Source organism: Brachyhypopomus gauderio, chromosome 9, assembly GCF_052324685.1.
Source record: "Brachyhypopomus gauderio isolate BG-103 chromosome 9, BGAUD_0.2, whole genome shotgun sequence".
Taxonomy (NCBI): domain Eukaryota; kingdom Metazoa; phylum Chordata; class Actinopteri; order Gymnotiformes; family Hypopomidae; genus Brachyhypopomus; species Brachyhypopomus gauderio.
Genome location: NC_135219.1, coordinates 9,014,256 through 9,036,871, shown reverse-complemented (window position 1 = coordinate 9,036,871; position 22,616 = coordinate 9,014,256). Strand labels below are relative to the sequence as shown.

The following is a 22,616-nucleotide window of genomic DNA, read 5'->3' as shown; positions in this document are numbered from 1 at the left end:
CCACTGTCATTGTCCTCTATTGATTTGGAGCTTGAAGGAGACTGTCCTCACACAGGCAGTGCTGTCTGTTTCTCTGAGGTTTGGGCAGCCATCTTGGCTCTCTTACTAACCAGACCTTTGTGGTGGTGCCTCATACAGGAGATGAAAGGAAAAGCTAATCTAATCATTTTTACTTACTCGAATTCTAAGTGACACCCTTACCACTAAGATGTAAAATGCCAGGTGATCACCTGCGTGTTCTGTGAGTCCGCTAAATCAGCACTGCATTAGTTGCCACAAAAGGCAAACGCCTCCCCGGCGGCTTTCAGCACGTCAGCCGACGCTTTCCCGGACCGTGCGCGAGCTCCCTGCCTACACGCTCGAGAGCAGGTAGCCGGCGCGCTAGACAAGACATCAGAGATGGCATGGCACACCCCGAGAGGTCCCCTACACACAGCCACGCCGCCACACTCTGAATGCATCCCATCCCGTTAAATGTGGCTCTCTACTGGGAATCACTAACCTAGAATTCAGGCAGAGGGTCCCTGTGACTGGTGCGTCTGTACCGCTGAGGCCCACAGCAGCAGTAGTGTTTGTCAGCACAGCTCCCCGCACTGCAATACCATTTTAAACACTGGGACCTTGGTAAGGGCAACGTTTATTACAACGCCAAAGTGATTTTATGCTCCGTGCCAATGACGAGCTAGGTGGGTCAGAACTCAAGCTGCAATGTGCTGCTTTTAGAGAACATGAAATGTGGATGTTGATACATAATCAACACTATTTCTTCTGACTAGGTGACTGAAAAGACCATCAAGTCTGAGACTTTAAGATTAGTTTTTTATTTTAAGATGGAACCTCATGCAAAAAGAGCATCTATTAGAACCCATGTAATACCTCACAATATTTATATTTCATATCCCATATTTCATATTTTAAATAGCTTGAAAAACGAGAGAAACTTATTAATACAACTACTTTTACCACCTAGCCCAATACATACTGTGATGATTCACTCAGCAATTAAACTGTAATATATTCCCAGTGTGGCCACAGCCTCAGACGCCAGGACTGTTCACTCATTGGACTTTTAACATTTTATTGTATCCTTACTGTAGTCTGTCTGCAGTCCCAAAGAGGGCTCGCAGCCCCAAACACCCTGTGGCTCCAGTAGTGATTAAAACGGGCCTTTAATTACAGGTGAGGAAACCAAACTTGTTCCAAGGGGTCGATCACAGGATCAGGATTCGAACTACAAGTTAAACATAATGCAAAAGTCCAAAGCAAAACAAAACTTGGGTGTCTGCTGCACTGGGTTTTGGGGGTCTTTTGGCCATAAAGTGTTACATATCCATCTTTAAAACTCCATGAAATGTTCCTAATGTTCCTCATGATAAACTTCGCCTGACTCTAGCTTCCTAGTTTGTGTACTCGCGTATCTAATAAGGTAGGTAGTGATCTGTAGTGGTGCTTGGTCACTTTCCAGAACGTGCAAGACTGTAATTCACTACATGTGCTGTACTGTGTTCAGTTCTCATACAGTCCCCATAATGTCAAATAGCTGACCTTTTTGTAATCAGTGTGTAATGAGAAAGAGTGACAGTCTGTTTGATGACAGTCCTCACATTTGTACACTTCTACTGGTACGTAATGCAGGAGGTAATGGTTATTAATTTCTTATCGCAACATAAATTTGCCACGTGATGTTTTCCAGGGGCTGGAATGTGCACTAATTACATTTCAGTGTGTGTGTGTGTGTGTGTGTGTGTGTGTGTGTGTGTGTGTGTGTGTGTGTGTGTGTGTGTGTAGAAAGGTATTCCTGGCTGCTAAGCAGAACTGTGTGTATGCTCTATCGTCCCCCTGCATTGCTTGCCAAGACTGTTGTTATTCAGATTGGTTGTGGGTAATTACATTAGTCACAGACTGAGTTATCTGGGCCTCAGTTGACATGGTTTGTATGTCCACTCAGCTGCCACAGAACCTGGGCACTTCTTTTGTGTTTGAGGGCAAATGAATGTGCTGAAAATATTGTGAAGTTGTTGTAACAGCTGTGACATTTGTGTAATTGCCCTCCTTATTAGCATTTTTTCTAAACTATATTTAGTGGTTTTGTTGGTGACCACACTGGTTATGCTCTCTTATTTTTCATGCCCACACTGTGCTGATCTGTGCACCCTAAAATCCAGCAAATGCATGAACAGAAACAACATTACAGCCTGTATTTCCACAGGATTCCCAGAAAACACAGATCCGTATGTGCAGTTTCCGATTACAGGCTGGTGTGCATACGTTTGAAAACATTGGTGTGCAAGGAACTTTGGCTCAAACTACAGCATACCCACGAGACTTCACAGGACCTACACAGGACAAATACTGCATGAGACTCCCACGTGTATCGCAGGCTTACTGAGTCTATGTTGGATTCATCTGTTATACAGGATCCATCGCTAGGTTTCTTAGCGATGTCTTTCAGTAATTTCCAGGTGTTCTGGTAATTGAGCATCCAGAATATTGATTTTGGTATTTGTGGTTCTGACTGACTGGAATAAACAGGAAGAAAGAAGACAGGTGTTTACTCTTCCGTGAGCCATATTCATCACAGATACATTGCCACACGTATGCACGCTTTATTGTTCAGTTATTATGTTTTGCAGTATTTTCTCCGGGCTAATGCTATTAGCAGCATCTTGGGTCTTTGGTGATATTAGAAGCGCTCCAACTTTGTCCCTGTTAGTACTGGGCTGTGTGTCAGCGCTTGTGCCCTCGTGCCTTTCATGTGCAGGAGCGCAGGTGCTTCTGTTAGCTGCCGATATGTTTGGCCTTCTCCAGTTCAGGGTTATAGCGTCGGTCTGCCTAGTGGCCTAGTAGTGTGGCCACAGAGTCTGAGTGATGGGGGGGGGGGGTGCGTTAGGCGTAGCATGAGCGTGTTAGCTTGCTCTGCAGAGCAGCCAGCATCCCCGTGCTGGCGTATGCTTCCCTGCCTTATCCCTCCCTTCCCCCATCACTTCATCAGCACCTCATTACACTGTCTGGCAGGCACGTCTCTCGGCGTGTGTCTGAGAGAGGGAGCGCAAGAGAGGGAGGGAGAGAAGGAGAGAGAGAGAGAGAGGGAGGGAGGCAAGGAGGGGGGAGATGGAACACGGTCACTATGGCAACTGCATCAGCACCTACTCCGCTGCGCCCGCCTCCCCAGTTTCCGTGGCGACCGAGCGCCATTCAGAGGGGAGCTCCATAGCACATATTTTAGCATGCACACTTTAATGGGGAAGAGTGTGAATGTGGGGAAAGTGTCAGTGTCAGGGAGTGAGAATATGTGCAAGTGTGGCGTGTTTGTGTGTGTGAGTCACGAGTGTGTGTCATGCACCATGGAACCTGTTATGTGTTTCTGGATGCACTGCACATTTGCAAGCACACATGTTTGTGATTTTGCCAAAATAAGCTGTTCTGGATAAATAATGAATCGTACGGCTCTTGGTTAAGAGAATTCCCCCTCACTTCTTCAGTAAGTGGGTCTTGGCCACACCCTTCTGCTGCACATTCACAAAGACGCCGAGCAAGCACGTGCAGGCGGGGCTGAGGAATTGTGGGGACTTCTGGAGCATTAGCTGTATTAGCCGCTAGTTTAGAGTCACCTAAAATAATGCTCCAGTTTTCGGCTTGCTAACAGAGATAGATTGGCACAGATCTGTGACTCGATAATTAATTTGAAATTCGTGAAAGCACTCAGGGGTATTGTGGGTAATTTAATAAATTATGTAATGGTTTGAATGGTATTATATACATTTTGTAGGATGCTATTTTGATTGACTTTCCATTGCACCATAGGCAGATGTTCTAATGCAAATGTGGTATAATGAGACAATAGTAACAAAGAAAGGACTGGGACCAGATTGGGTGGGGATCAGACATATCAAATTGATATGCAAATGCACACTAAATGAAGGTCCATATGGAAAGCTATTTATGTGAGTCAAAGTGTGGCCTTATGTTGTCATACATCTTTTTATAACTCAAAATACATAAATCATTACATATTTTAGAAGCCCTGATGTTTGGGGAAAATATGATGTTACCATGGCAATTGTCACTTGGAAAAGAGCACCATGTTAGTGTGTAGGACCTCATCCACGCTAAAGTCATGGTAGCTTCCTCTTCTGAGCCCCTCCTCCCAGGCTGTTGTCATGGCCACCGTGCTGCCCTGTGGTGAGGATTAGGCCCCCCCGACCAAGACGAGGGAGAGTATGATGGAAATACGGAGAAATATAGTGAACGTGGAACAAAAACACACACAAAAAAAAGCTACTGCCTGAATTTTCACATGTTCTGCAGGTTGACTGAAATTATTTGGAGCACTTACATAACATTTTGTCTGCAAGGTTCTTTGCTTTGATTCTTCTTTTGTGTTCCTGGCGGTTCTGACCCAAAGATGATTTCAGGATGATTCACTTCTGGTCGAGAGAACCTCCCAGGGCGCTGAGTTACACGTACTCTCCCTCCCTCCCTCCCTCTCTCCCTCCCTCCCTCCCTCCCTCTCTCCCTCCCTCTCTCCCTGCGTACCCCTCTCTAGCGATGGAGCTGTTGTACTGGCGGGACCTGAAGCAGACGGGTCTGGTGTTCAGCAGCGTCCTGCTGCTGCTCTTCTCCCTGACCCAGTTCAGCGTGGTCAGCGTTATCGCCTACCTGGCGCTCGCCGCCCTCTCCGCCACCATCAGCTTCAGAGTCTACAAGTCCGTGCTGCAGGCCGTGCAGAAGACGGACGAAGGACACCCCTTTAAGTGAGTCCCGCCGCGTCCGCACGCGTGTCCTGCCCCGTCCTGTCCTGCCCCGTCCTGTCCTGTCACGTGCCTTTTCCCAAGGAGGCTAACGGCTGGTGTCTCCATGCAGGTCCTACCTGGAGATTGAGATCTCACTGTCCCACGACCAGATGCAGAGGTATGCGGAGAAGACCCAGTACTACGTGAACAGCACCCTGAAGGAGCTACGCAGACTCTTCCTGGTGCAAGACCTGGTGGATTCACTAAAGGTGACACAGACACACGTCTACAGAGCGCCAGCATTAGCTGATGTTGTTGCAGGTCTAGAGGGAGCACTCACGCTAATGCCGGCTGTTCTCTGCTCAGTTCGCAGTGCTCATGTGGTTGTTGACCTATGTAGGCGCTCTCTTCAACGGACTCACTCTCCTCATCATGGGTAAGACCTCAACTCCCCAAACGCCGCCTTGAATTCTCAACCTTTTTTTTTTGTAGCATTGCAAATTGCTGGAATATTCTGATGGTATCTTTTCACTCCTTTTTGTAGCTGTGGTGTCGATGTTCTCTATGCCTGTGGTCTATGAGAAATACCAGGTAAGCAACGGAAATATACTATTCTTGTCTCTGGTGCATCTCTGGTTTCTGTGTCTAATCTCTGTCTGTCTGTAGGCACAGATTGACCAGTATTTGGGACTAGTAAGGACTCAAGTAAACTCGGTGGTGGGGAAGTAAGTCCAGTTGGTTCCTTCTGCTTGGTGCCCTTATCCAGGAACGTTCACTGTATCTTATGGTGTGTGCGTTTGATTGGACAGGATCCAGGAGAAGATTCCTGGAGCCAAGCGGAAGGCGGAGTGAAGTCCAGGGAGCCCAAGAGGAGTGCTGGGAAACTCTGACCACCTCTCCCCTTATTACCAAGCAAGAGTTTCCTGTTGGTCAGAGGGTTGCCCAACACACACATGCACGTCCACACACACACACACACACACACACACACACACACACACACACACACACACACACACACACACACACACACACACACACACACACACACACACACACACACATTCAAGTTACTGGAGCATAGTTCTACTTCGTGCACACTGTGGTGTCTAGAGCTTCAGTCGAGTCCCATCCGCGCCCAGTAACCCTAGAGAAAAGAAGACACTCAAGCACTAAGCTCTACTGAGAAAAATAAAACAATGAATCATGGGAATAAAAATAGGAATAAGGTGAAATAAAAAGGAAAAAAAGGAAGTAAAACCACCAAAAAAACCTAGATGTGTTTTTTTCTGTTGCTTATTAAGTGCATGAAGTCAAGAGTCTTAAGTGCTGACGCATTCCGCCCTTTCTTCTGGATCCCTTTGTTCTTGGCTTTCTCAGCTGTGCTGAAGACGTTTCTCTGTAGTGTGTGAAAGATCTCTTCAGCTTTAGTGCTCTCCTGTGATAGTCTCTTCTTCTTCAAGGAAAAACGCAAAAAAAACAGCTTCTTTTGTCTCTGGAGCAGTGGGTAGGGCTTCTGTTCTTTCAGTATACCTGGAAACATATAAACGTAAATATTAATTATCAGCTAGCCGCGTGGATCTGCCAAGGTTTACCTTCTTTATGTGGAACAGCAGCAAATATTTAGCAATGTCCTGATTAGGTATGGTCAACTACCTTGTAGTGTTTTTTTATATATTTAATTTGTTGCAGGAACTACACAGACTCATGTTTTAGGTACTGTCGTTAACTTTGAAATAAAATGTAAGTGAATGAGAGAGACGGAGGAGGAGAAAGCTTCAAGTGAACGAATGCCAGCTTTGGTGATTCTGTCCATCTTTGTACTATGTTGACTGTAGTTCTTCTTAGCCATGGACTCTTAACTATTTGCACTTAAAATGTACTCGTTACTGAATGCGAAAATAAATGTTCTTAAATGTATATTGTCTGAAAACGTTATTTGAAAAGTGGTTTGGTTCTGTAGTACCATGAGATGGTCCTACATGAGGTGAACTCATTCCCCATGCATGCACCGTTTTCCAAATAATAAAGGATTTCCACTGAAATAGATAAAGTAATATTTACACAATGAACAGGATGTTGTTTATATAATTAATGTACTCAAATATAAGATATAAGACATGTGAACTTGGGGAAGTACCAGGGACAGAAGCCGTGGAGCTCAGAACATTTTAAGATTTGAGCATTGCAGCTCTCACACACAAACACACGTTCCACTGTGCCACACACTCCTTCTCTCCTGTGCCAGGGGCAGGTGGCACGGATGGGGATGCTGAGTTGTTCAGAGAGCTGCCAGCCATGACAGCACAGCAGTTCGTACCTCAGCCCACCAGGAATCCGTAAGATCACCACAGTATTGTTGCGACCGAAGACACCGGGTCCTTGCAAGAGTCTTTGCAACAATATTTAAAGATTCAGGTGCTTTTATAGTGGTCTGGTGGTTCTGGTGTTGCTATCTTCTAAATCTGGAGCCAAGAATAAAATATAACTATCGGTTAGAAATGGCATGTTTTGAATATCTAATTTGCTTCAACAATAATGTTTCTAAAAATATTATTTAGAAAATAAGAATGGTAATTAAAAACACTGACCAAAAGATATATTGTCTTCAAGAAGTATTGTTTTTATTTAGCAATGCTGTCATGAAAAAAATCACCCTAGAAATAAGTATAACTAACATTCCACTTCAGAAGAGGAGTTTCAATAGGCAAACATGGTCATTTATATGATAATCAACAAATTGTTATCTCAATACTTTGTAATACGTTGTCTCGCCCTTGAGAACAGTAACAGATTTGTAGAATATATTAATGGACCTGTCTCAGCATAACTAGTGTATTGTTATCTATGGAACTCGATTAGAAATGAAAGCTTCCTGTGTTTGTATCAGTAGTAGTTAATTTATGTCATAATGCTTAAGCACGCAAACCATATACGCCTCAAAGGCCAGACTTACTACAAAGTCACCACCATCTCTTTATCTATTTGCTTCAGGTCAGCAAAGTAGTCAATCACTTACATTTCCGTGTCTACTGGTGATTACAAAGCACAGGACCAGAAATGGCCCCGAATACACCGGTACAAGAATATAAGCGCTGCATCGGTCTCTGATACAATTGGTGTTTGTGGTCCCTCTGCTGGTGGAGAGGCGGAACAGCACCTGCAAGAACCAAAATGCCCGATGACCCAGGAGGGTGCGGCAGAGGGATGTTGAACGTAATAAAACGGCGCTGACGGGTTGCTAGAAAGTTATCAATGGCAGCAAAGCGGAAATGATGGAAGGTGACAGTCTAGCACAGAACCGTTTCGGTTGCATTTAGATGGTCAGAGTCGATCAGTCAGACAGGCCATAGAAATACAAAAGCACGCTGTGATAGCCAGTGCAAGGACCGCCAGTCCAGTCCTTATTTATTTTTCATTTGTCACTTTTGGAATTGATACATTGTAACATTAAAAAATGTATTACCATTAATTACTGTAGATATTGTGTTTGACTCCAGTCATTTGTGAAATTAAGTGCAGGAACACAGCAAGCAGCACGGTGCCCTGGTCTTGCTGGGTCTATTATAATGTTCTTCCCAGAACTGGAAGTCTGGTGATCACTCTACCATTCACCCAAGAAAGGTCCTGTCCTCATGACCGCTTGGTTCCAGCGCAAACAGCAACGTGTGAGTCAAAGCGACAGGGCTGTAGTCACAAAAGCCAGTGCTCCGTGGCCGGAGAAAGGTCAACTGAGCGGAGGACACAGACTGCTCAAAGCAAAACTCGACTGACAAGTGAAAACTGTTTTAACTTGCGCGCCCTACAACTAGAACAACAACAAAAAGGCAATGGTTGAGGACAACTGTGGTCTGGCTTCTCATTTCTGTTTTTGAATCTGCAGAGTGGTGTTATGTCGTGTAGAGGGAGCACTTTTCACAAACACTATACAGTTATGGCTCCACACAATGTTGTAGGCCTATTGCACTAGGTGTGTGGAAATGTGTAATACCAGAGCGGGTTGCAAACAAACTTTGATTGCATTCACCAGCACGAGTTTTCCTTCTTGATGATTATGTTGGTTTAATAAAACAGAAGTGTTAATAATTCAATAGGATCTGAGGGGTTACAAAATATGTCATTGCGATGCTTAATTGAAATATATGAAATATGAAACTGAAATTACTCAAACACAGGAAAACAACAATCATTTATTCCCGTTCTTCTCGTTTGTACAAATGTAAACACTGCCCCCTAGTGTAGGAATCAAGCTATTGTAAGCATGCCCGTCATCACTGTCCCAGCACTGTTGCCCTGCCACTGGCACAAATACCACTATGGGGGGTGAGGGGTGGGCAGGGGGTATAATCCTCTCATAGTCCACTCTGTATGGAGACTGCAGACTGACACTTAAGAACGGAACTAATCTAGAAATGTAACTGATAAGATCAACTCATATAAAATATGAGCAAGTCTAGCTCTGTCTAGCTGCATCTCTGTGTGTGTGTGTGTTTAAACACATTTTTAAATATTAAATTTTTTTGATTTATGCATTGTTAGGGCTTGTTCAGTAATTAAAGTATTAACACATACCTCAGATTTATGTTATGGGTATTAATCATAATCACATCTCTTACCATTCAGAGTCTGACTCAATACACCTTTATGAGTGAAAATATTTGTTAGACTGGTTTGTCATATTTGTTAGGTTGGTTTAACTGCAAAGTGCAGATAGAGGTCTAGCTAACTGCATCTTTGGCAGTCATGGCTTGGTGGTAGGGAACTGGTCTTGTGACCGGAGGGTCGTGGGTTTGATTCCCAGACCTGAGGCTGTGAGTGCCGGGTTAGGGCTAACCACCACTCTGGGCACATGTGCACCACAGCCTTTACCAGTTTACCAGTTTATCTTTACCAGTTGCACTGGTCCAGCTGTGGCTCTGCTAACTGGGTCATGTGGTTACATCTTTAATGTGATGTACACACTGTCATCATTGCAGTGCTGCTTCAGGATTACACACACAAGTGCATGTGTACATCATGTGCACACAAACAGACTGACAAATATAATAATAATAATAATAATCTATTGATATAGCACCTTTCATACACACACACCATGATCTCATCATCATCATCAAATATAATGATGGTTGTCTAAATAGAGTTCAGTGACACTGGAGCACACATGGAATGAGGCTTCCACCTCTTCATAAATCTCCAAAACCTCCCTTTTTCAAGAGATGGCACTGTCAGAACGTGTAAATGTCAAATAAGTGCTCAAAACCGGGATGATGCTCCATGAAACACAACTTATCCACAAGATTTATCCACTAGAGTATATCCCCTAGATTTATCCACTAGACTTCAATTCAGTTCAATTTAATCTATGTCCAGATTTATTCGCATTCCAAATAATCTAAATCTACCTCAACGTAGAGAAAATTCTTCAAGCAAACAAGAATAGTCAATAAATGAAAATATGTGAGTTAAATTAAATGAAACATGGTCTAATGGTCTAATGAGCTCCCTTGCCTGCTCAGACAAGCCCCGCTAATCCACATGACATATGTGCAGATGGAGATCAAGCCCTTTTGTTCATATGAAGAGTACAGAGGTCTCAGGTCAGACCCAGTCTGTAACAGAACCAGTACCAGGTGCAGCACTGTGATTACTGGTCTCGTGAGGACGGAGAGGCCAGTAGGCCAGTAGGCCACCCAGAGGCCTCCATATGTCCTCCAGCTGCTCTGTGAAGGGGCATATCTGGCCCTGAATGGGTTCTGCAGGAATACTGTTACAGCCTGAAACGTCCACATGAAGACTTTCATTGCCATTTGCAATGGGCACGATATCCTTTATTTCTTATAGTTATTTCTAAGATGGCCACGAGAGCCGTACAGTACACTTCCTTTCCCAGTTAGAGTTTCCAGTCCCAAGTCTCTGCTCTCACACACGTGGCTTATTCAGTCCTGCCAAATCCCTGTCTGTCCGTGGTCCTGCTTTACACTGGTACACTGGGCTTTTTGTCTTTGTTTGGCCTGGGGCTTCCAAGGCCTTCCTCGCCATCTCTCTCTTGTTAGTGTAAGCCTGCTTGGCACCAAGACACCCTATAGGCTGACACTCTATTTGTGCTCTGTCCTCGAGCTGATTTTAGTGTTAGTCACAAGCGGATTTGGTTAGAAGGGAAAAGAGCCATCACTGCACACTTCACTGTGCCGCTCGAGGGCTCTGTTGAGTGTAACATCGACTAGCACGCTCACTTAACTCACACAGCAGAGTGTGTGTGTGTGTGTGTGTGTGTGTGTGTGTGTGTATACACGAGTGTGCATGTGTGTGAGCATGCGCATGTGTGCCAGCATGTGTGTGTTTGTGTGAGTGTGCATGTGTGGTGTGTGTGCATGTGTGTGTGTGTTTGTGCGTGAGTGGGAAACAGGGTCAGAATAGGCTGGTTATCAGAGCAGAGAAACAGAAGGCAGTTCACAGTGGGCACGGGAGGAAGTCACACTCCTGCTCTCAACTTTATCCAGCACTGGCATATACACTGCCATCACCGTGCCTCTGAGCATTCTCTCTCTCTCCTTCTCTCTCTCTCTCTCTCTCTCTCTCTCTCTCTCATGTTTGTATTTTTCCATACATCTGTCTCCATTACCTAATTTTTCTATTGTTGCCATATTTTGTTGGCTATAGCTCCACGGTGTCTTGGTTCTGTTCATCTTTGTTTCACCATCCAGGAGTTGCTCACGTTTCCACCGGCGACTGCATGGGTTCCCAGTACCACAGTCTTACTCCACATCTTCCTCCAGCCAGGTGAGGATGTCTTACTTCTGTCCTTCACAGCTTGAACATCCTGCCTCCTGCAGGCTGCGTAACACTGAGCTTCGTTCTAGTTTGATTATGTGCTGTGCTGGTGGGCACTGTGAGCTGTATCCCTGTTTCCTTTATCTGCTTTTCCTTTTATTATTTCTTGCTCATCTGTAACATGTTTTTTTATTTCCCCCATGCCTTCACTTCTCTTGGTTTAATTAACACTGGTCCTGTAGTTTTTTACCCTTGCAGTAGCGTGTGGCAAAGCTGAAATGTTTAATGTGTTCTATTCAAATAAGCAGCATTTATCTGCCTGTTGAGCTCGTTTTTGTTGCCGATGACAGTTCAGTGCAGTGGCAATATGATGTAAACAGTGTGTGTGTGTGTGTGTGTGTGTGTGTGTGTGTGTGTGTGTGTGTGTGTGTGTGTGCAATTACACCTTATGATTGCGTGCAATTAAACTTATGATTGTACCTTCTGATGAATGTTTTTTTTTAGCTTTGCACTTTTTATGTTATTTTATATTAAGATTTGATTACATTTTTTTTTATTATATATTATTTTATATTTTCTTTATTTGTATTCTGCCTTGTGTTTACGCTGCCTTGCTTCACTGTCACACTCACATGCATTGCAGCTAAACAACAGATTTCCTTCCATCTTTCCAAAATGGCTACAGGTGTTTAATGTAGTTGTGTAGCCCCAGTTGAGATATCGGTCATGTGAAGGACCTGAAGCTTTTTTCTCCATCTGACTTCTCCATTTGGTTTCTGAAGCTCTTCCTGAGGATGTAAAAATTATTTATTGTGATGAGGAACAATGGAAAGAGAAGCATTAAAGAAGCACTACGGGTCTGCTTGTCCTGAAGGTCTTAACCCCACAGCGTCATCGAGAGGTACCATCTGCAGCTCCAGCAATGACAGAGAAGAGTGAACGACTTTCTATACCACTTAATAGAATTCATTATAGTTTCCGACTTGGTGGAAGAGAGAAAAGAACAAACTTGTGTTAAGAAAAAATCAGAGAAATTTCTCTAAAATCATGTGGTACTGTGTCCTCGTCTCTCTGACCCCTTCCTCAGGCCGGCAGTACCCTTCCTGGCATGGCTGAAATGGCCCCATGTTGAGGGTGAGCAGGGAGCAGGTTCCCTGGCCCCTGGGGGCCCCGCTCAGGAGTTAATGCAGGAGCTGCTGTGGCAGAAGGAGCAGATGGAGCGACAGGTGCTGGAGAAAGAGCTGCAGGGTTGCTTCTCCCAAGGCACTGTGGGACGCGGACGCCCTGGCTCGTTCAGCCCGGTGCCGGCCTCTGAGCGTCGGCAACTCGAACGACTCTGTGCCTGCATTCCGGCCTCCCACACTGTCTGCGTGCTGTCCAGGTACGCTTAGTGTACCGGTGTGTTTGTGTGTGCAAGGGTTATTGACTCAACATTAATAGCCCTATGGCATTAACTCAGTATACAGAGTGCTGTGCTAAATGTAAAATAAACTTTTATCCTGCTGTGTTTTTAAGATATTTTAGTAACTGTTAGCGCTGTTTCAAGGTTCCGTGAGATTCTGGCTCACAGTGACGTCCTTCCCTGGGAGGTAGCGTGTGTCTTCAAGCAGGTGCTGAATGATTTCCTAAGGAGACAGGAAAAGGCCGGACACAGGCGTCCCTCGCCTCCATACCCAACAGGGCTACTTCCTGTTTCCTCTTCCCCTGCCCCACCCTCACCTGACCTCCAGGAAGGTTCTAGAGGAGAGATCCCTACCGTCTCCAGCTACGTGGACAGACACGTGCGCTGTGCCTGCCCCTACACTGTCCAAAGAGACTGTCTGCCCTGCTGCATGTCCTACAGCACTACACTGTGAAGGCCAAAAATATCGCAGAGAAACCCTGATGGCCACTGTGTCCTTCCTCCATGCACAACATTCTCCTCGACACACAGCCAGGAAAACACTGAGGCCAGCAGTGAGAGCCAGTTTATAAGCCATAGATTTGAATACTGAAAATATTAGGAGCTGGTGGTTTCTCAGAAACAGATCAAGACAGAAGGCCAAGTGAAAATACTTCATAGTCCTGGTGGACAAAGACCTGCACTAATACATAGAGAAGATGTACACAAGCCTTGTATTTAGTCATAAAACACAATAAAGTATATATAATTTTATATATTCTATTTAGCACAAACTGCTTCTAAACTAAATGAAAATATATGTGTATATGCCTACTCATTTCCTTGTAAAATGTGGATATGAATATATGTCTTTGTGCTTCTAGTGAAATATGAATATGAATATGCAAATTTATTTTCTAGTAACTTTGCCCAATAAGCAGAAAAATGCACATGCACATTTTTGGCCAGTGTGAAGAAAATTGTTATCAACAAACAAGCACACGCACACACACAGATACATGCACGCACACACACACACACACACACACACACACATAACCAACCCACTTCCATAGCCTAATCCGCCCCTTTTCTGGTATATTTGTGTATTTCAGCATGGAGATTTGCCTGAGGGGAGAGGACAGCACAGCTTTGTGAAGCTCTGTCTTCCTCCTAGCATGTAACCAGGAATAACACAGTTTTTTGCTCAGAGAGTTATGTGTGCATACATTATCTACATCAAAACTGCTTGTGTTTTTCCTTTCTGTGTAGAGGGTAGGTGGAATATGACTCCATATTTGCAGACTGCAGATGAAGTGTGAGAATGAGGATGCTTTATGATTCCAGACTCAGGTAGTACTGAACAGAGGAGTCACATTTTACCTTTACAGCCTGTTACATTTAACAGTGCTGTTTCATTATCAGCAACCAGAGCCCTGCTGTTACTCCTGATGTATTTTTCTTCATATAATAAGTGTCTCTCTACACATGGATGTACATATATATTGCTACTGCACAGGAAAAACATTTAGTCATTTAGTCATCGTTGGGGAAAATGCAAAAAACATCAAATCTGATATTTGCTGGTATCGTAAATAGACATGGTGGTATATTAATATTCTTAGTCAATGAGGAAACTGCACATTATAAAACATTTTTAGTCATTTGTATTCTTTAGAAAAGAATCATATTGCCAGCTCATAAAGAATATGATGGTACATTGCAATGTGTTACATGATGAAACATTTTTCTGTTCTAATTTTTGTCCTTAATTCTTGCAACATATATTGCTCTTATTTTTGTGACTTAATCTCAGTAAACACTGCCCTCTTGTGGCTCAGTGTCACAAGAGGGCAGACACACACACACACACACACACACGAATGGCCCCCACACATGATCGCCTCAACAAATCTGGCCCTCACTGCAAAAAGTTTGAACACCCCTGCCTTAGAGTAAATATTACCAGAGGTGGATATTCCAGGTTCAGAAAGTGAAACTCCTTCCCAGGATTTTACTTAAGCTTGCTGGATTTTAGAATTAGCGCAAACCAAGTAAAATTAGTGGAATCAACACAATCCAGGATGCCTGAGCAATATCTTGGTGAGGACTTTTACTTTCTGAACCTGGAACATCCACCTCTCAATATTATACACGACGAATAAAGACTTTTATTTTGATGTGTCCCTAAACGCATTAAACCGGAAAGTTGGTTTGCGCTTCCTCTGCGTCTCTCCACTTGCGGGCTCCTACAGAACAGTGACCTTCGTGTTCTGATCCAGAAAAACTACATTTTAGAGGTGAGTCACAACAACCCCAAAATACGTTAATGAGTACACGAACTGTGTTTCACGAGATGAAACTGTCACAAATAAATAATCTTGTCCGTGTTAAGAATGATATCAAATAGTTTTTGTTCGGGTAAGGCCTAACAAGACAGCTAGCGTTAGCGTGATTAGCTCCTCCAGCTAGTGTGATTCAAACCAAACTTGGTGAAATTCTCTGCGTATCTTCATATAAACATCTACGTCGGGTACGTTACTTAAAATATATTCATAACTCCGCACCATGTCGTGATGTGACTGATATTAGCAGGACCCACGCATCAGATACTAGGGTTTATTTAATTATGTGTATTGAATATGGACCCATACGATTGTAAAGCTGCTTTGTGACATGTGTTGTAAAAAAAGCTATATAAATAAATTTGACTTTGACTTTAGTACATCTCTGTCCTACTTGATTCGTGTCACTCCGTGTAGATGTGTAAATTCTGCATCTGAGATGTAGGTTGGCTGTTTTATTTAAACCTTAACTTACGCTCACTTTAATACGAATTATGTTGTGGTTGTGTGCTTACCTGGTTAATGATTTAAAAATAATTATAAGGTACTTACGTAAATTAATGTTAGAACACCCTTATCTTCAAATAATGCGATACTTTTGTTTTTTTCGGATGTTATTCTTGCTGTGCACAGGGGTTACAGGGGTTTACGTTCATTTTCTGCATACAGTTCTCTGTTCTGTCCATTAGATGGCAGGAGCTGCATTTGCTGGCTGGTGGTCTAGGTTAGGCCCGTACTATACCAAGGCTTACCAGGAGCTGTGGGTTGGGGTGGGAATCATGACTTACCTTTACTACAAAGTTTCCTATGGAGGTAAGAAGGTTATTTTGGGGGGAGGTATAATTGTATTGATTGCTGTACTGTGTCCAGATGACCAAATCCCTATATGTTGTTTTTTTCCTCTAGGAAAGAAAGCAGTGAAGTCTAGTAAGTATTTGTTGCTCCCCATTTATTAACCAGACTGCTATTAGGAAACTGTAAATAATGTATAGCTACAAATAAGCATTTATAACATTTTAGGCGGTGTTATTACATTACATTATAATGTATGTGCTGAATGATCAAATTTTTTATTTTGAAATTTCTACAAGGGTAGTCATTTGTGGCAAGCTCTGATTAGAGAAATGTTTTCTGATGACTGACACTGTTATTAGCAATTTTCTACCAACTGTGTCTCATCAGGAGGCTTATAATGGGGTTAATAGGAAATGAGTACAAGGCTATTAAACACTTTGCAACCTGTCCAAAGGTACCAGTTTTGTAAAACCTGTTCTCAGAGCAAGAATGACCTTAAACAATTTTGGAAAGAATATGTACTCGAAAATTAGGAAATCAAGATTTATTATTCGTTGCTGCATGTGCCCTTGTGATCTTTTAAAAAGATTCCTTCTGTCATCACCAATTTATAAACAAATGCTCAGTAATAATACATGCTAATAAGGGTATGGTTGTATCACAAGAACACCATAATGACAAATGTCAGAAATGTTCCAGTTGCAGTTTATACATTCAACGGGTTATATAGATTTTATGGTCCACTTTCTGTGTGTGTGTGTGTGTGTGTGTGTGTGTGTGTGTGTGTGTGTGTGTGTGTGTGTGTGTGTGGGGGGGGGGGACCTCAGAGGGTCCACGCTAATCTCAGTTTGTGGCACTTTTTTCATGGAAATTTTGTCCTATTTGTGTCTTAATTCCTCTGTCAGTAAGGTCTAATTAATAGCCTGTATAACTTTGCTGTGTATAATATTTAGGTTCATTTTTAGGTTGAAACGTATTCTCTTGTTCCCGTAGAGCCTGCACACTGACCAGTTCTCCACGTGATGTGCTCACGTCTGTTCCTCACCCTGTATATGTGTCCCAGAAAAGCTCTTCTGGTTCCAGGATGATTTTCTATGTTTCTGTGAAATTAATAAAATGTTCAGTTTGGATCAATGGGAAATGTGTGATGGGTTTATTTTCTTTATGGTATCCAGAAACTGCCTTTGATTGTGTGAAGTGGAAAAGGAGTGGCTCTGTGAATATGAAGCTCAAATCGATTATGTTAAACGTACATGCATATGCAGTGTGATGTGTATATAATATTAAAAAGATGTATAGTGTATATATAATTCTTTCAGGAGGAATTTAATTAGTTAGAAGGCTACAATATGTAAATAAGCAAGTAAATCACTATTGTGTACCTACTAGCAGCTTTCCAGGAAATTAGTCATTGCAGAAGTTGCTTCTTTCTTAAAGCTACATTCGGTAAAATTGTTAACAGTTGAGTGAGAACCCCTCCCCCGGTGCGCTGGGTCCCGCCTCCCAAGCTTTCCCTAGTGGCTGCATTCAGTGTTGTGAAATGTTAATGTACATCATATAGAAATAAATAAATACTTTACACAGGAAATACCATACCAATAAGAGTGTCTGTGTATGAATTCATCATTGTTTTATTAGTCCAGTATGTTTGTATACATACTGGTCTTTAAATATGCTTTAAAAATACAACTTACTATTAGTAGCCTCGTTCAAAGCTTGCTAATAGTCCGACTGCAGTATTACAGTAAACTCAGAAATGCATTATGGAGTGTTACAGTAACTTAGATTCACATGGTTTGTTGCAAAAATAAATAAAACAGGGGTAATTAGCTACCTGTCAAGGAGAAATATGCCTAACTTGGCATCTTTTTTCTGAAAATGCACTTCGATGTTTATCCTTGATGTATCTCAACAGTTTATGGTGGTTATTCATGGTGGGTTTTTACGAGCTCATTGACTACGCTTGAGCGAGTGGGAGCACCAGCAGTGATTGATCAGACGATCCTGGCTCTGATTGGTTGCTTGAATTTGGACACGGTGAAACATAGCATTTCATTAGGAGGACTAGGTAGAGCCAGAAGGGCCTGATCATATTTAACAGATTATTTGTCTTATGTACTACTGTCTGGACATAATGGTAGTTTTAGCAAATATGACAGTTATTTTATATGAGTTACCTACTGTTACTTTAATGTAACAGATACTGTAGTTGATTTTGCCCTCGCTGCTTCTGGCAGCCAGAGGGCAGGCCTACATTGCTTGTAGATTTGACACGGACGCTGTAAGATTAATGACTGGTTGACTTGGCTAAGCAGACCATTTACAGCTCTACCCCGCCCTCTTGAATGTTAAGCGCACTGATTGCGCTTAAGAGTGCAACAAAAAAAGAAAGGAAGATAGAGGATTAGCCTCGCCCTTTTCTGAACACTCCTTAAATTATATAATCTTTGTGTTCATTTGTTATGTCCCTTATGGCAGCTTTAAGTTTTATTAGTTTTGAATAAACTTAGAATTGTGTGCATATTGCTCCTTGGTCTCTGGTATCCCTGTGTCCATCCTCAAAATGTTCACAAGTTTAGGCCAGGCGCATGGTGTAAAAAAAAAAAACTGTCCAAATATATTTGGGGACCATGTCTTTTGTGTTAAGAAGAGAATTTGCGCGTGCGGTTTCCCTACAGCTAAATATCAACGACTAGATTCGCTTAAAACGTATCTGCAAAACAATATACAGCTTAACGTATAATGTGGAGTAATGTGAAGAGTACTGTAACTGGGAGCGCAGTTGCGTCAACTAGCGTGCAGAATTTCACACGCGCTCGCGGGCAGCGCACGTTCCTGGCATTCCACGGAGACGTGTCGTCACGTCACTACATTAACCGACACGGCACAGCAGCCCCTGTTTGTTTCTACCCCGTTTCGTCTGGGAAGAACACATTTCGAGGGTTTTTTTATCTACATAGTTATTGTATCGTCGTTGGTCCTTCTGAAGACATAGTAGACCGGTGTGGTTTTTAGTTGGACGGTCAAACTCCGCTGGTTTTGCTGGCCGCTAGCTCGTTAGCTTGGTGCTGCTAGCTCGCTGTGCGTTTGGTGGGTCTCGCGCGCCGCGTTGTTACGCGGATCCCGCGTGAACGGAGTGTCTCCTTAACACGGACCATCGCGGGTGTCTCCGTGTGACTTGTGAGTACAAAAACAACAAAAATAAACAATAGTTTTATTCATTTTGGTCGTGAGCCAGCCAGCTAGCTTCTTAAGGTGAAGAACAGGGCCAGGACTCGCTAACGTTGCCCGCTGTTATTGCCTTCTGACCAACGTCGTTTTAGTAGCGACGTGTGTCCACACCTTTACCTGTAGGACAGCTGTCCCACCTGACCACAGGTACCATCAACAGGCCCAGCTGAACGTGTTCTGTTTGTGTCCTGTGATCCACTTTGTTTACTAGCCAGGAGCCTCTTACCCAACATACGAGAGATTTGAAGTGAAGGTGGTGTGGCTATTTCATGTTTCACTTCTGAACTCCAGTGGTGTGTGTCTGTCCCAGATGATCCCCGGATGTCCCTGCTTGAAACGCTTGTACACCATTAGTGTTAAGAAGTGTCCAACGTGCAAGAGGTTGAGGGGGAGCATAGAAGTCTGGAGACCATCATTAAGACCTCTCTCAAGCCCTGATGATCCTCTGACGCCTGGGGAAATATGATGCCAGTAAGTTTAAGCTCTCCTAATTCACCTGCCTTGGTATTCCTGCGTATGATATTGGGGTGCAGTTGGACTGGGTTCTTGAACCTGTGAGAATTCTTCACGAGGAAATATCTGTTCATGCCCAGTCCACAGCCGAGCACGAAAACTAAACACAAAGTTGTGGATTGGCACCAGTCTGCTCTGAGAGTAGAAATTCATTAATGATCAGTTTGCTGATGCATACTTGAAATCTAAATGTCAGAGCCTGCTTTAGTGATGCTGTGTTGAACTGTTTTGTCCCTTTTGGTCTCTCTATGGAAGAAAATACATTCTTGAACTAAGTTTATCTCAGTTTCACACTAGGCTGCCCTAGTAAGCTCAATGGAGGTTATTCAGTCATTGAGAAACCTGGGAGAGGATGGCGTTTTAGGTCACTTCAGTGCTTATACATGTTAAAGGTCTTTACTGTCCTCGGGAAGGGCTCCTTCTGACATCAAGATAAAGGGTGCCACACTTCCCTCCCATCAAGCACTAATGGCAGTAATTAGTTATATGGTATTGACATGACTGGATAGACTGGATAGTTTTCTTAGCTGTGTAATGGATTTATGGTTTCTTTGGTATTATCTAGTGGAGCCAGGACTGTTCAGAGAGGACACTGTTTTGGTATATGATGCAATGCAAGTTTATTTGTATAGGACTTGTCGTAGACAGTGGTAATTATAAGTGCTTCACATCAGAAGTATAATAAAGCATAGTGCATTCTGATCATTCTGAAGTAGTAGAATACCAGTATAGTTTACACATATAGTAAACAAATCAGTGGTGTGTACATGTAGACATTTCCAGCATGATGACTACTTGGAGAGGAGTATTTATAATTTCTAAAGCTGTGAATTTTACTCTGCCAGATATTTCACACAAAATTTTACTTTGATAAAGATTTACTTGGATTATGTAGATTTGATTTTAAGCAAAAATATTTTTTTAATGTACAGTGACAACATAAAGGGTCCAAGAAAGTATTGTGTAAATGTTTTGTGCGAAGCATGAAGTTTCCCCACTGCTCTAGTGGAACTTTCAGTGTTTGATTAGGGCACCAAGAATATGCAAGCAGGAAAACTGATCTGAGGTCAGTCATTAACTCTGAAGGAATCTAGTATCTTTAAACATTAACCTTGGTGAGTACACCCAAAGTTATTACATTTTTAAGAAGATCATATCTTGAGACCTTAATACTGATCTTAAATCATTCTTTATGACCTTTGTAAAAATTATGGGAAGATTTACCACCAGTGATGCAGAACAGACTGGATTGAGTAGTGCACTCTAGTCATAATCCCTGCCAAATCCTGGAATGGTAATCTAATCTAATCCTCACAGCCTGGTATTTAGAATCTATTCAAATCTGTGTTTTATCTCCTTATTACATAACAAAAGTGATTTAAAAGTAGCTTAAGTGACGACATTCTTATTTGTAACAGGCTCATGTTGTGTCCATCACATTGCTGCTGTGGTAATCATATATTTTACACAGGGTAACAAATAGACTCCTTTATATTAAACTGACCACTAGACTTTCCCTTGAGTCCTCACAGACTTGGTGCCCCTTCAAGAGTTCATGTAGGTTTTCTTTGGAGCGTAAATGTCAGTTGGGCATTTCGTGTTAAAAGTATAATACGTCAGCATATCTATTTTTTGTTTTTATTCAGTATGTGCAGAAGTAAACACTTGAATTCTCTTGCTTTATTGTGAGAAAGACGTTTGAGTGACACTTTGTGTTTTTGTTTTTAAAGCATAATTGCAGCTTTTCGTGCTCCCCTTGCCAGGGTTGTCATTAAAGTTTATCCAAACAGAGAAGGAACGAAGGAGAAAGTCAGGGTGTGGCCGGCTTCCATGTGCTGTCTTCTCTCGATATTACGTTATAGTCTTCTGGCAGGAGAGCGAGTCCCCTGACTCACACACACATGTGCACACACACACAGACGCATCTCGTTCCAGATGGCCCCAGGGACTGTCCATGAGCTTGTTTGTGCCAAAGACAGCTATGATGCTGCTGTGACTGTAAAACGCTTCACCCATCAAACATACTCTTTAAACATGGTTTTTGCTCATATTTTCTTCATGTTGAGTGTGTGGTCAACTGTTCTTTTGGGAGCATATTGGGTAGGGCTGTGTTATTATTATTATTATTTTCTGCATGAACAGTAATGATCAAGGCCATGTCTTGCTAACCAAAAAATAAATTTTGAAAAGCAACTAACCTTAATAAATTAATAAATGCTGATATTATTTCTCACTTAATCTCTTACTCAGAATTATAGGAATTTTTCACTATTAAAACTTAATTTCATAGATTATTTCATTGTTGTTTATTTTAAGGCATCATTGTGTTTGATGCCTAGGTTCACATTGCATTTGAGTTTGATGACGTGCATTTCTCCTGTATGGAAGCAGGCTGGTTCTTATTATCCAGAGATTGACTGTGAATGTGCCATTGACCCACTGGATGTTTACTACAATCAGCTACCCACATGGTAAAGAACCTTTTACTTTAGACACTGTTAAAGGCCTATATGTAGCTTCATCACAACACACATGTACCTTGACCTACATTACTGTCTCGTGCTGGGAGAGCAGAAATGCATTATGGGAAGTACCTATATAGTAAGAACTGCCTACCATTTATTTGTCTGGAAAAAGCAAAGAATGTGATTGCATATTGGCACACATGACTATGGCATTTACAAACACTTAAACAAGAAGATTATTAACCTCAGAGTTGAATTTACAGTATTAATTTCAGAGTAAACCTAAGGACCATTTTGGCACATTCCACCCCACCTACCAGCTATCTGTCTGGACAATACCATTTGTCTTGGACGGACCTTTGTATGTTATGTGTGCACT

The 22,616-nt window shown here is 42.6% G+C and overlaps 4 protein-coding genes across 8 annotated transcripts in view; all 4 read left to right on the top strand.

Moving 5' to 3' along the window:
• Positions 1–5,721, top strand: part of rtn1b (reticulon 1b) — a 34,329-nt gene extending 28,608 nt beyond the window's left edge. For all 4 annotated transcript variants that reach the window (XM_077016887.1, XM_077016888.1, XM_077016889.1 and 1 more), the window contains 6 exons: positions 4,547–4,754; positions 4,864–5,002; positions 5,100–5,169; positions 5,278–5,324; positions 5,400–5,458; positions 5,543–5,721. In XM_077016887.1, coding sequence (XP_076873002.1) covers positions 4,547–4,754; positions 4,864–5,002; positions 5,100–5,169; positions 5,278–5,324; positions 5,400–5,458; positions 5,543–5,585 — 566 coding nt within the window. In that variant the 3' untranslated portion in view covers positions 5,586–5,721. The remainder of the gene's footprint in view (positions 1–4,546; positions 4,755–4,863; positions 5,003–5,099; positions 5,170–5,277; positions 5,325–5,399; positions 5,459–5,542) is intronic.
• Positions 5,722–11,469: 5,748 nt separating this feature from the next.
• On the top strand, positions 11,470–14,229 carry rd3l (RD3 like). The gene is made up of 3 exons (XM_077018218.1): positions 11,470–11,516; positions 12,595–12,888; positions 13,054–14,229. The coding sequence occupies exons 1-3, from the start codon at positions 11,470–11,472 to the stop codon at positions 13,361–13,363; spliced, it is 651 nt and encodes a 216-aa protein (XP_076874333.1). The 3' UTR covers positions 13,364–14,229.
• Positions 14,230–15,080: 851 nt separating this feature from the next.
• Positions 15,081–17,169, top strand: atp5mj (ATP synthase membrane subunit j). 2 transcript variants are annotated; one of them, XM_077016191.1, is made up of 4 exons: positions 15,081–15,188; positions 15,923–16,046; positions 16,140–16,160; positions 17,022–17,169. In XM_077016191.1, exons 2-4 carry the CDS (start codon positions 15,923–15,925, stop codon positions 17,033–17,035), a joined length of 159 nt encoding a protein of 52 aa, XP_076872306.1. In that variant the 5' UTR covers positions 15,081–15,188; the 3' UTR covers positions 17,036–17,169. The 2 variants fall into 2 exon arrangements, with proteins under 2 accessions (XP_076872306.1, XP_076872307.1); XM_077016192.1 differs by having other exon boundaries at positions 15,903–16,046.
• A 1,695-nt stretch (positions 17,170–18,864) lies between these two features.
• The window catches only part of ppp1r13bb (protein phosphatase 1, regulatory subunit 13Bb), a 40,135-nt gene continuing 36,383 nt past the window's right edge, over positions 18,865–22,616 (top strand). The window contains exons 1-2 of the mRNA XM_077016882.1: positions 18,865–19,208; positions 19,570–19,730. Of these exons, the coding sequence (XP_076872997.1) occupies positions 19,722–19,730 (9 nt within the window). The 5' untranslated portion in view covers positions 18,865–19,208; positions 19,570–19,721. The remainder of the gene's footprint in view (positions 19,209–19,569; positions 19,731–22,616) is intronic.

Excerpts from the sequence above, each read along its gene's own strand:
- rd3l (XM_077018218.1), top strand. The coding sequence starts at position 11,470 with ATGGGTTCCCAGTACCACAGTCTTACTCCACATCTTCCTCCAGCCAG. Across the intron at positions 11,517-12,594 it reads CCACATCTTCCTCCAGCCAG|GCCGGCAGTACCCTTCCTGG; the intron begins GTGAGGATGTCT and ends CCCCTTCCTCAG. Across the intron at positions 12,889-13,053 it reads ACTGTCTGCGTGCTGTCCAG|GTTCCGTGAGATTCTGGCTC; the intron begins GTACGCTTAGTG and ends CGCTGTTTCAAG.
- atp5mj (XM_077016191.1), top strand. The coding sequence starts at position 15,923 with ATGGCAGGAGCTGCATTTGCTGGCTGGTGGTCTAGGTTAGGCCCGTAC. Across the intron at positions 16,047-16,139 it reads CTACAAAGTTTCCTATGGAG|GAAAGAAAGCAGTGAAGTCT; the intron begins GTAAGAAGGTTA and ends TTTTTCCTCTAG.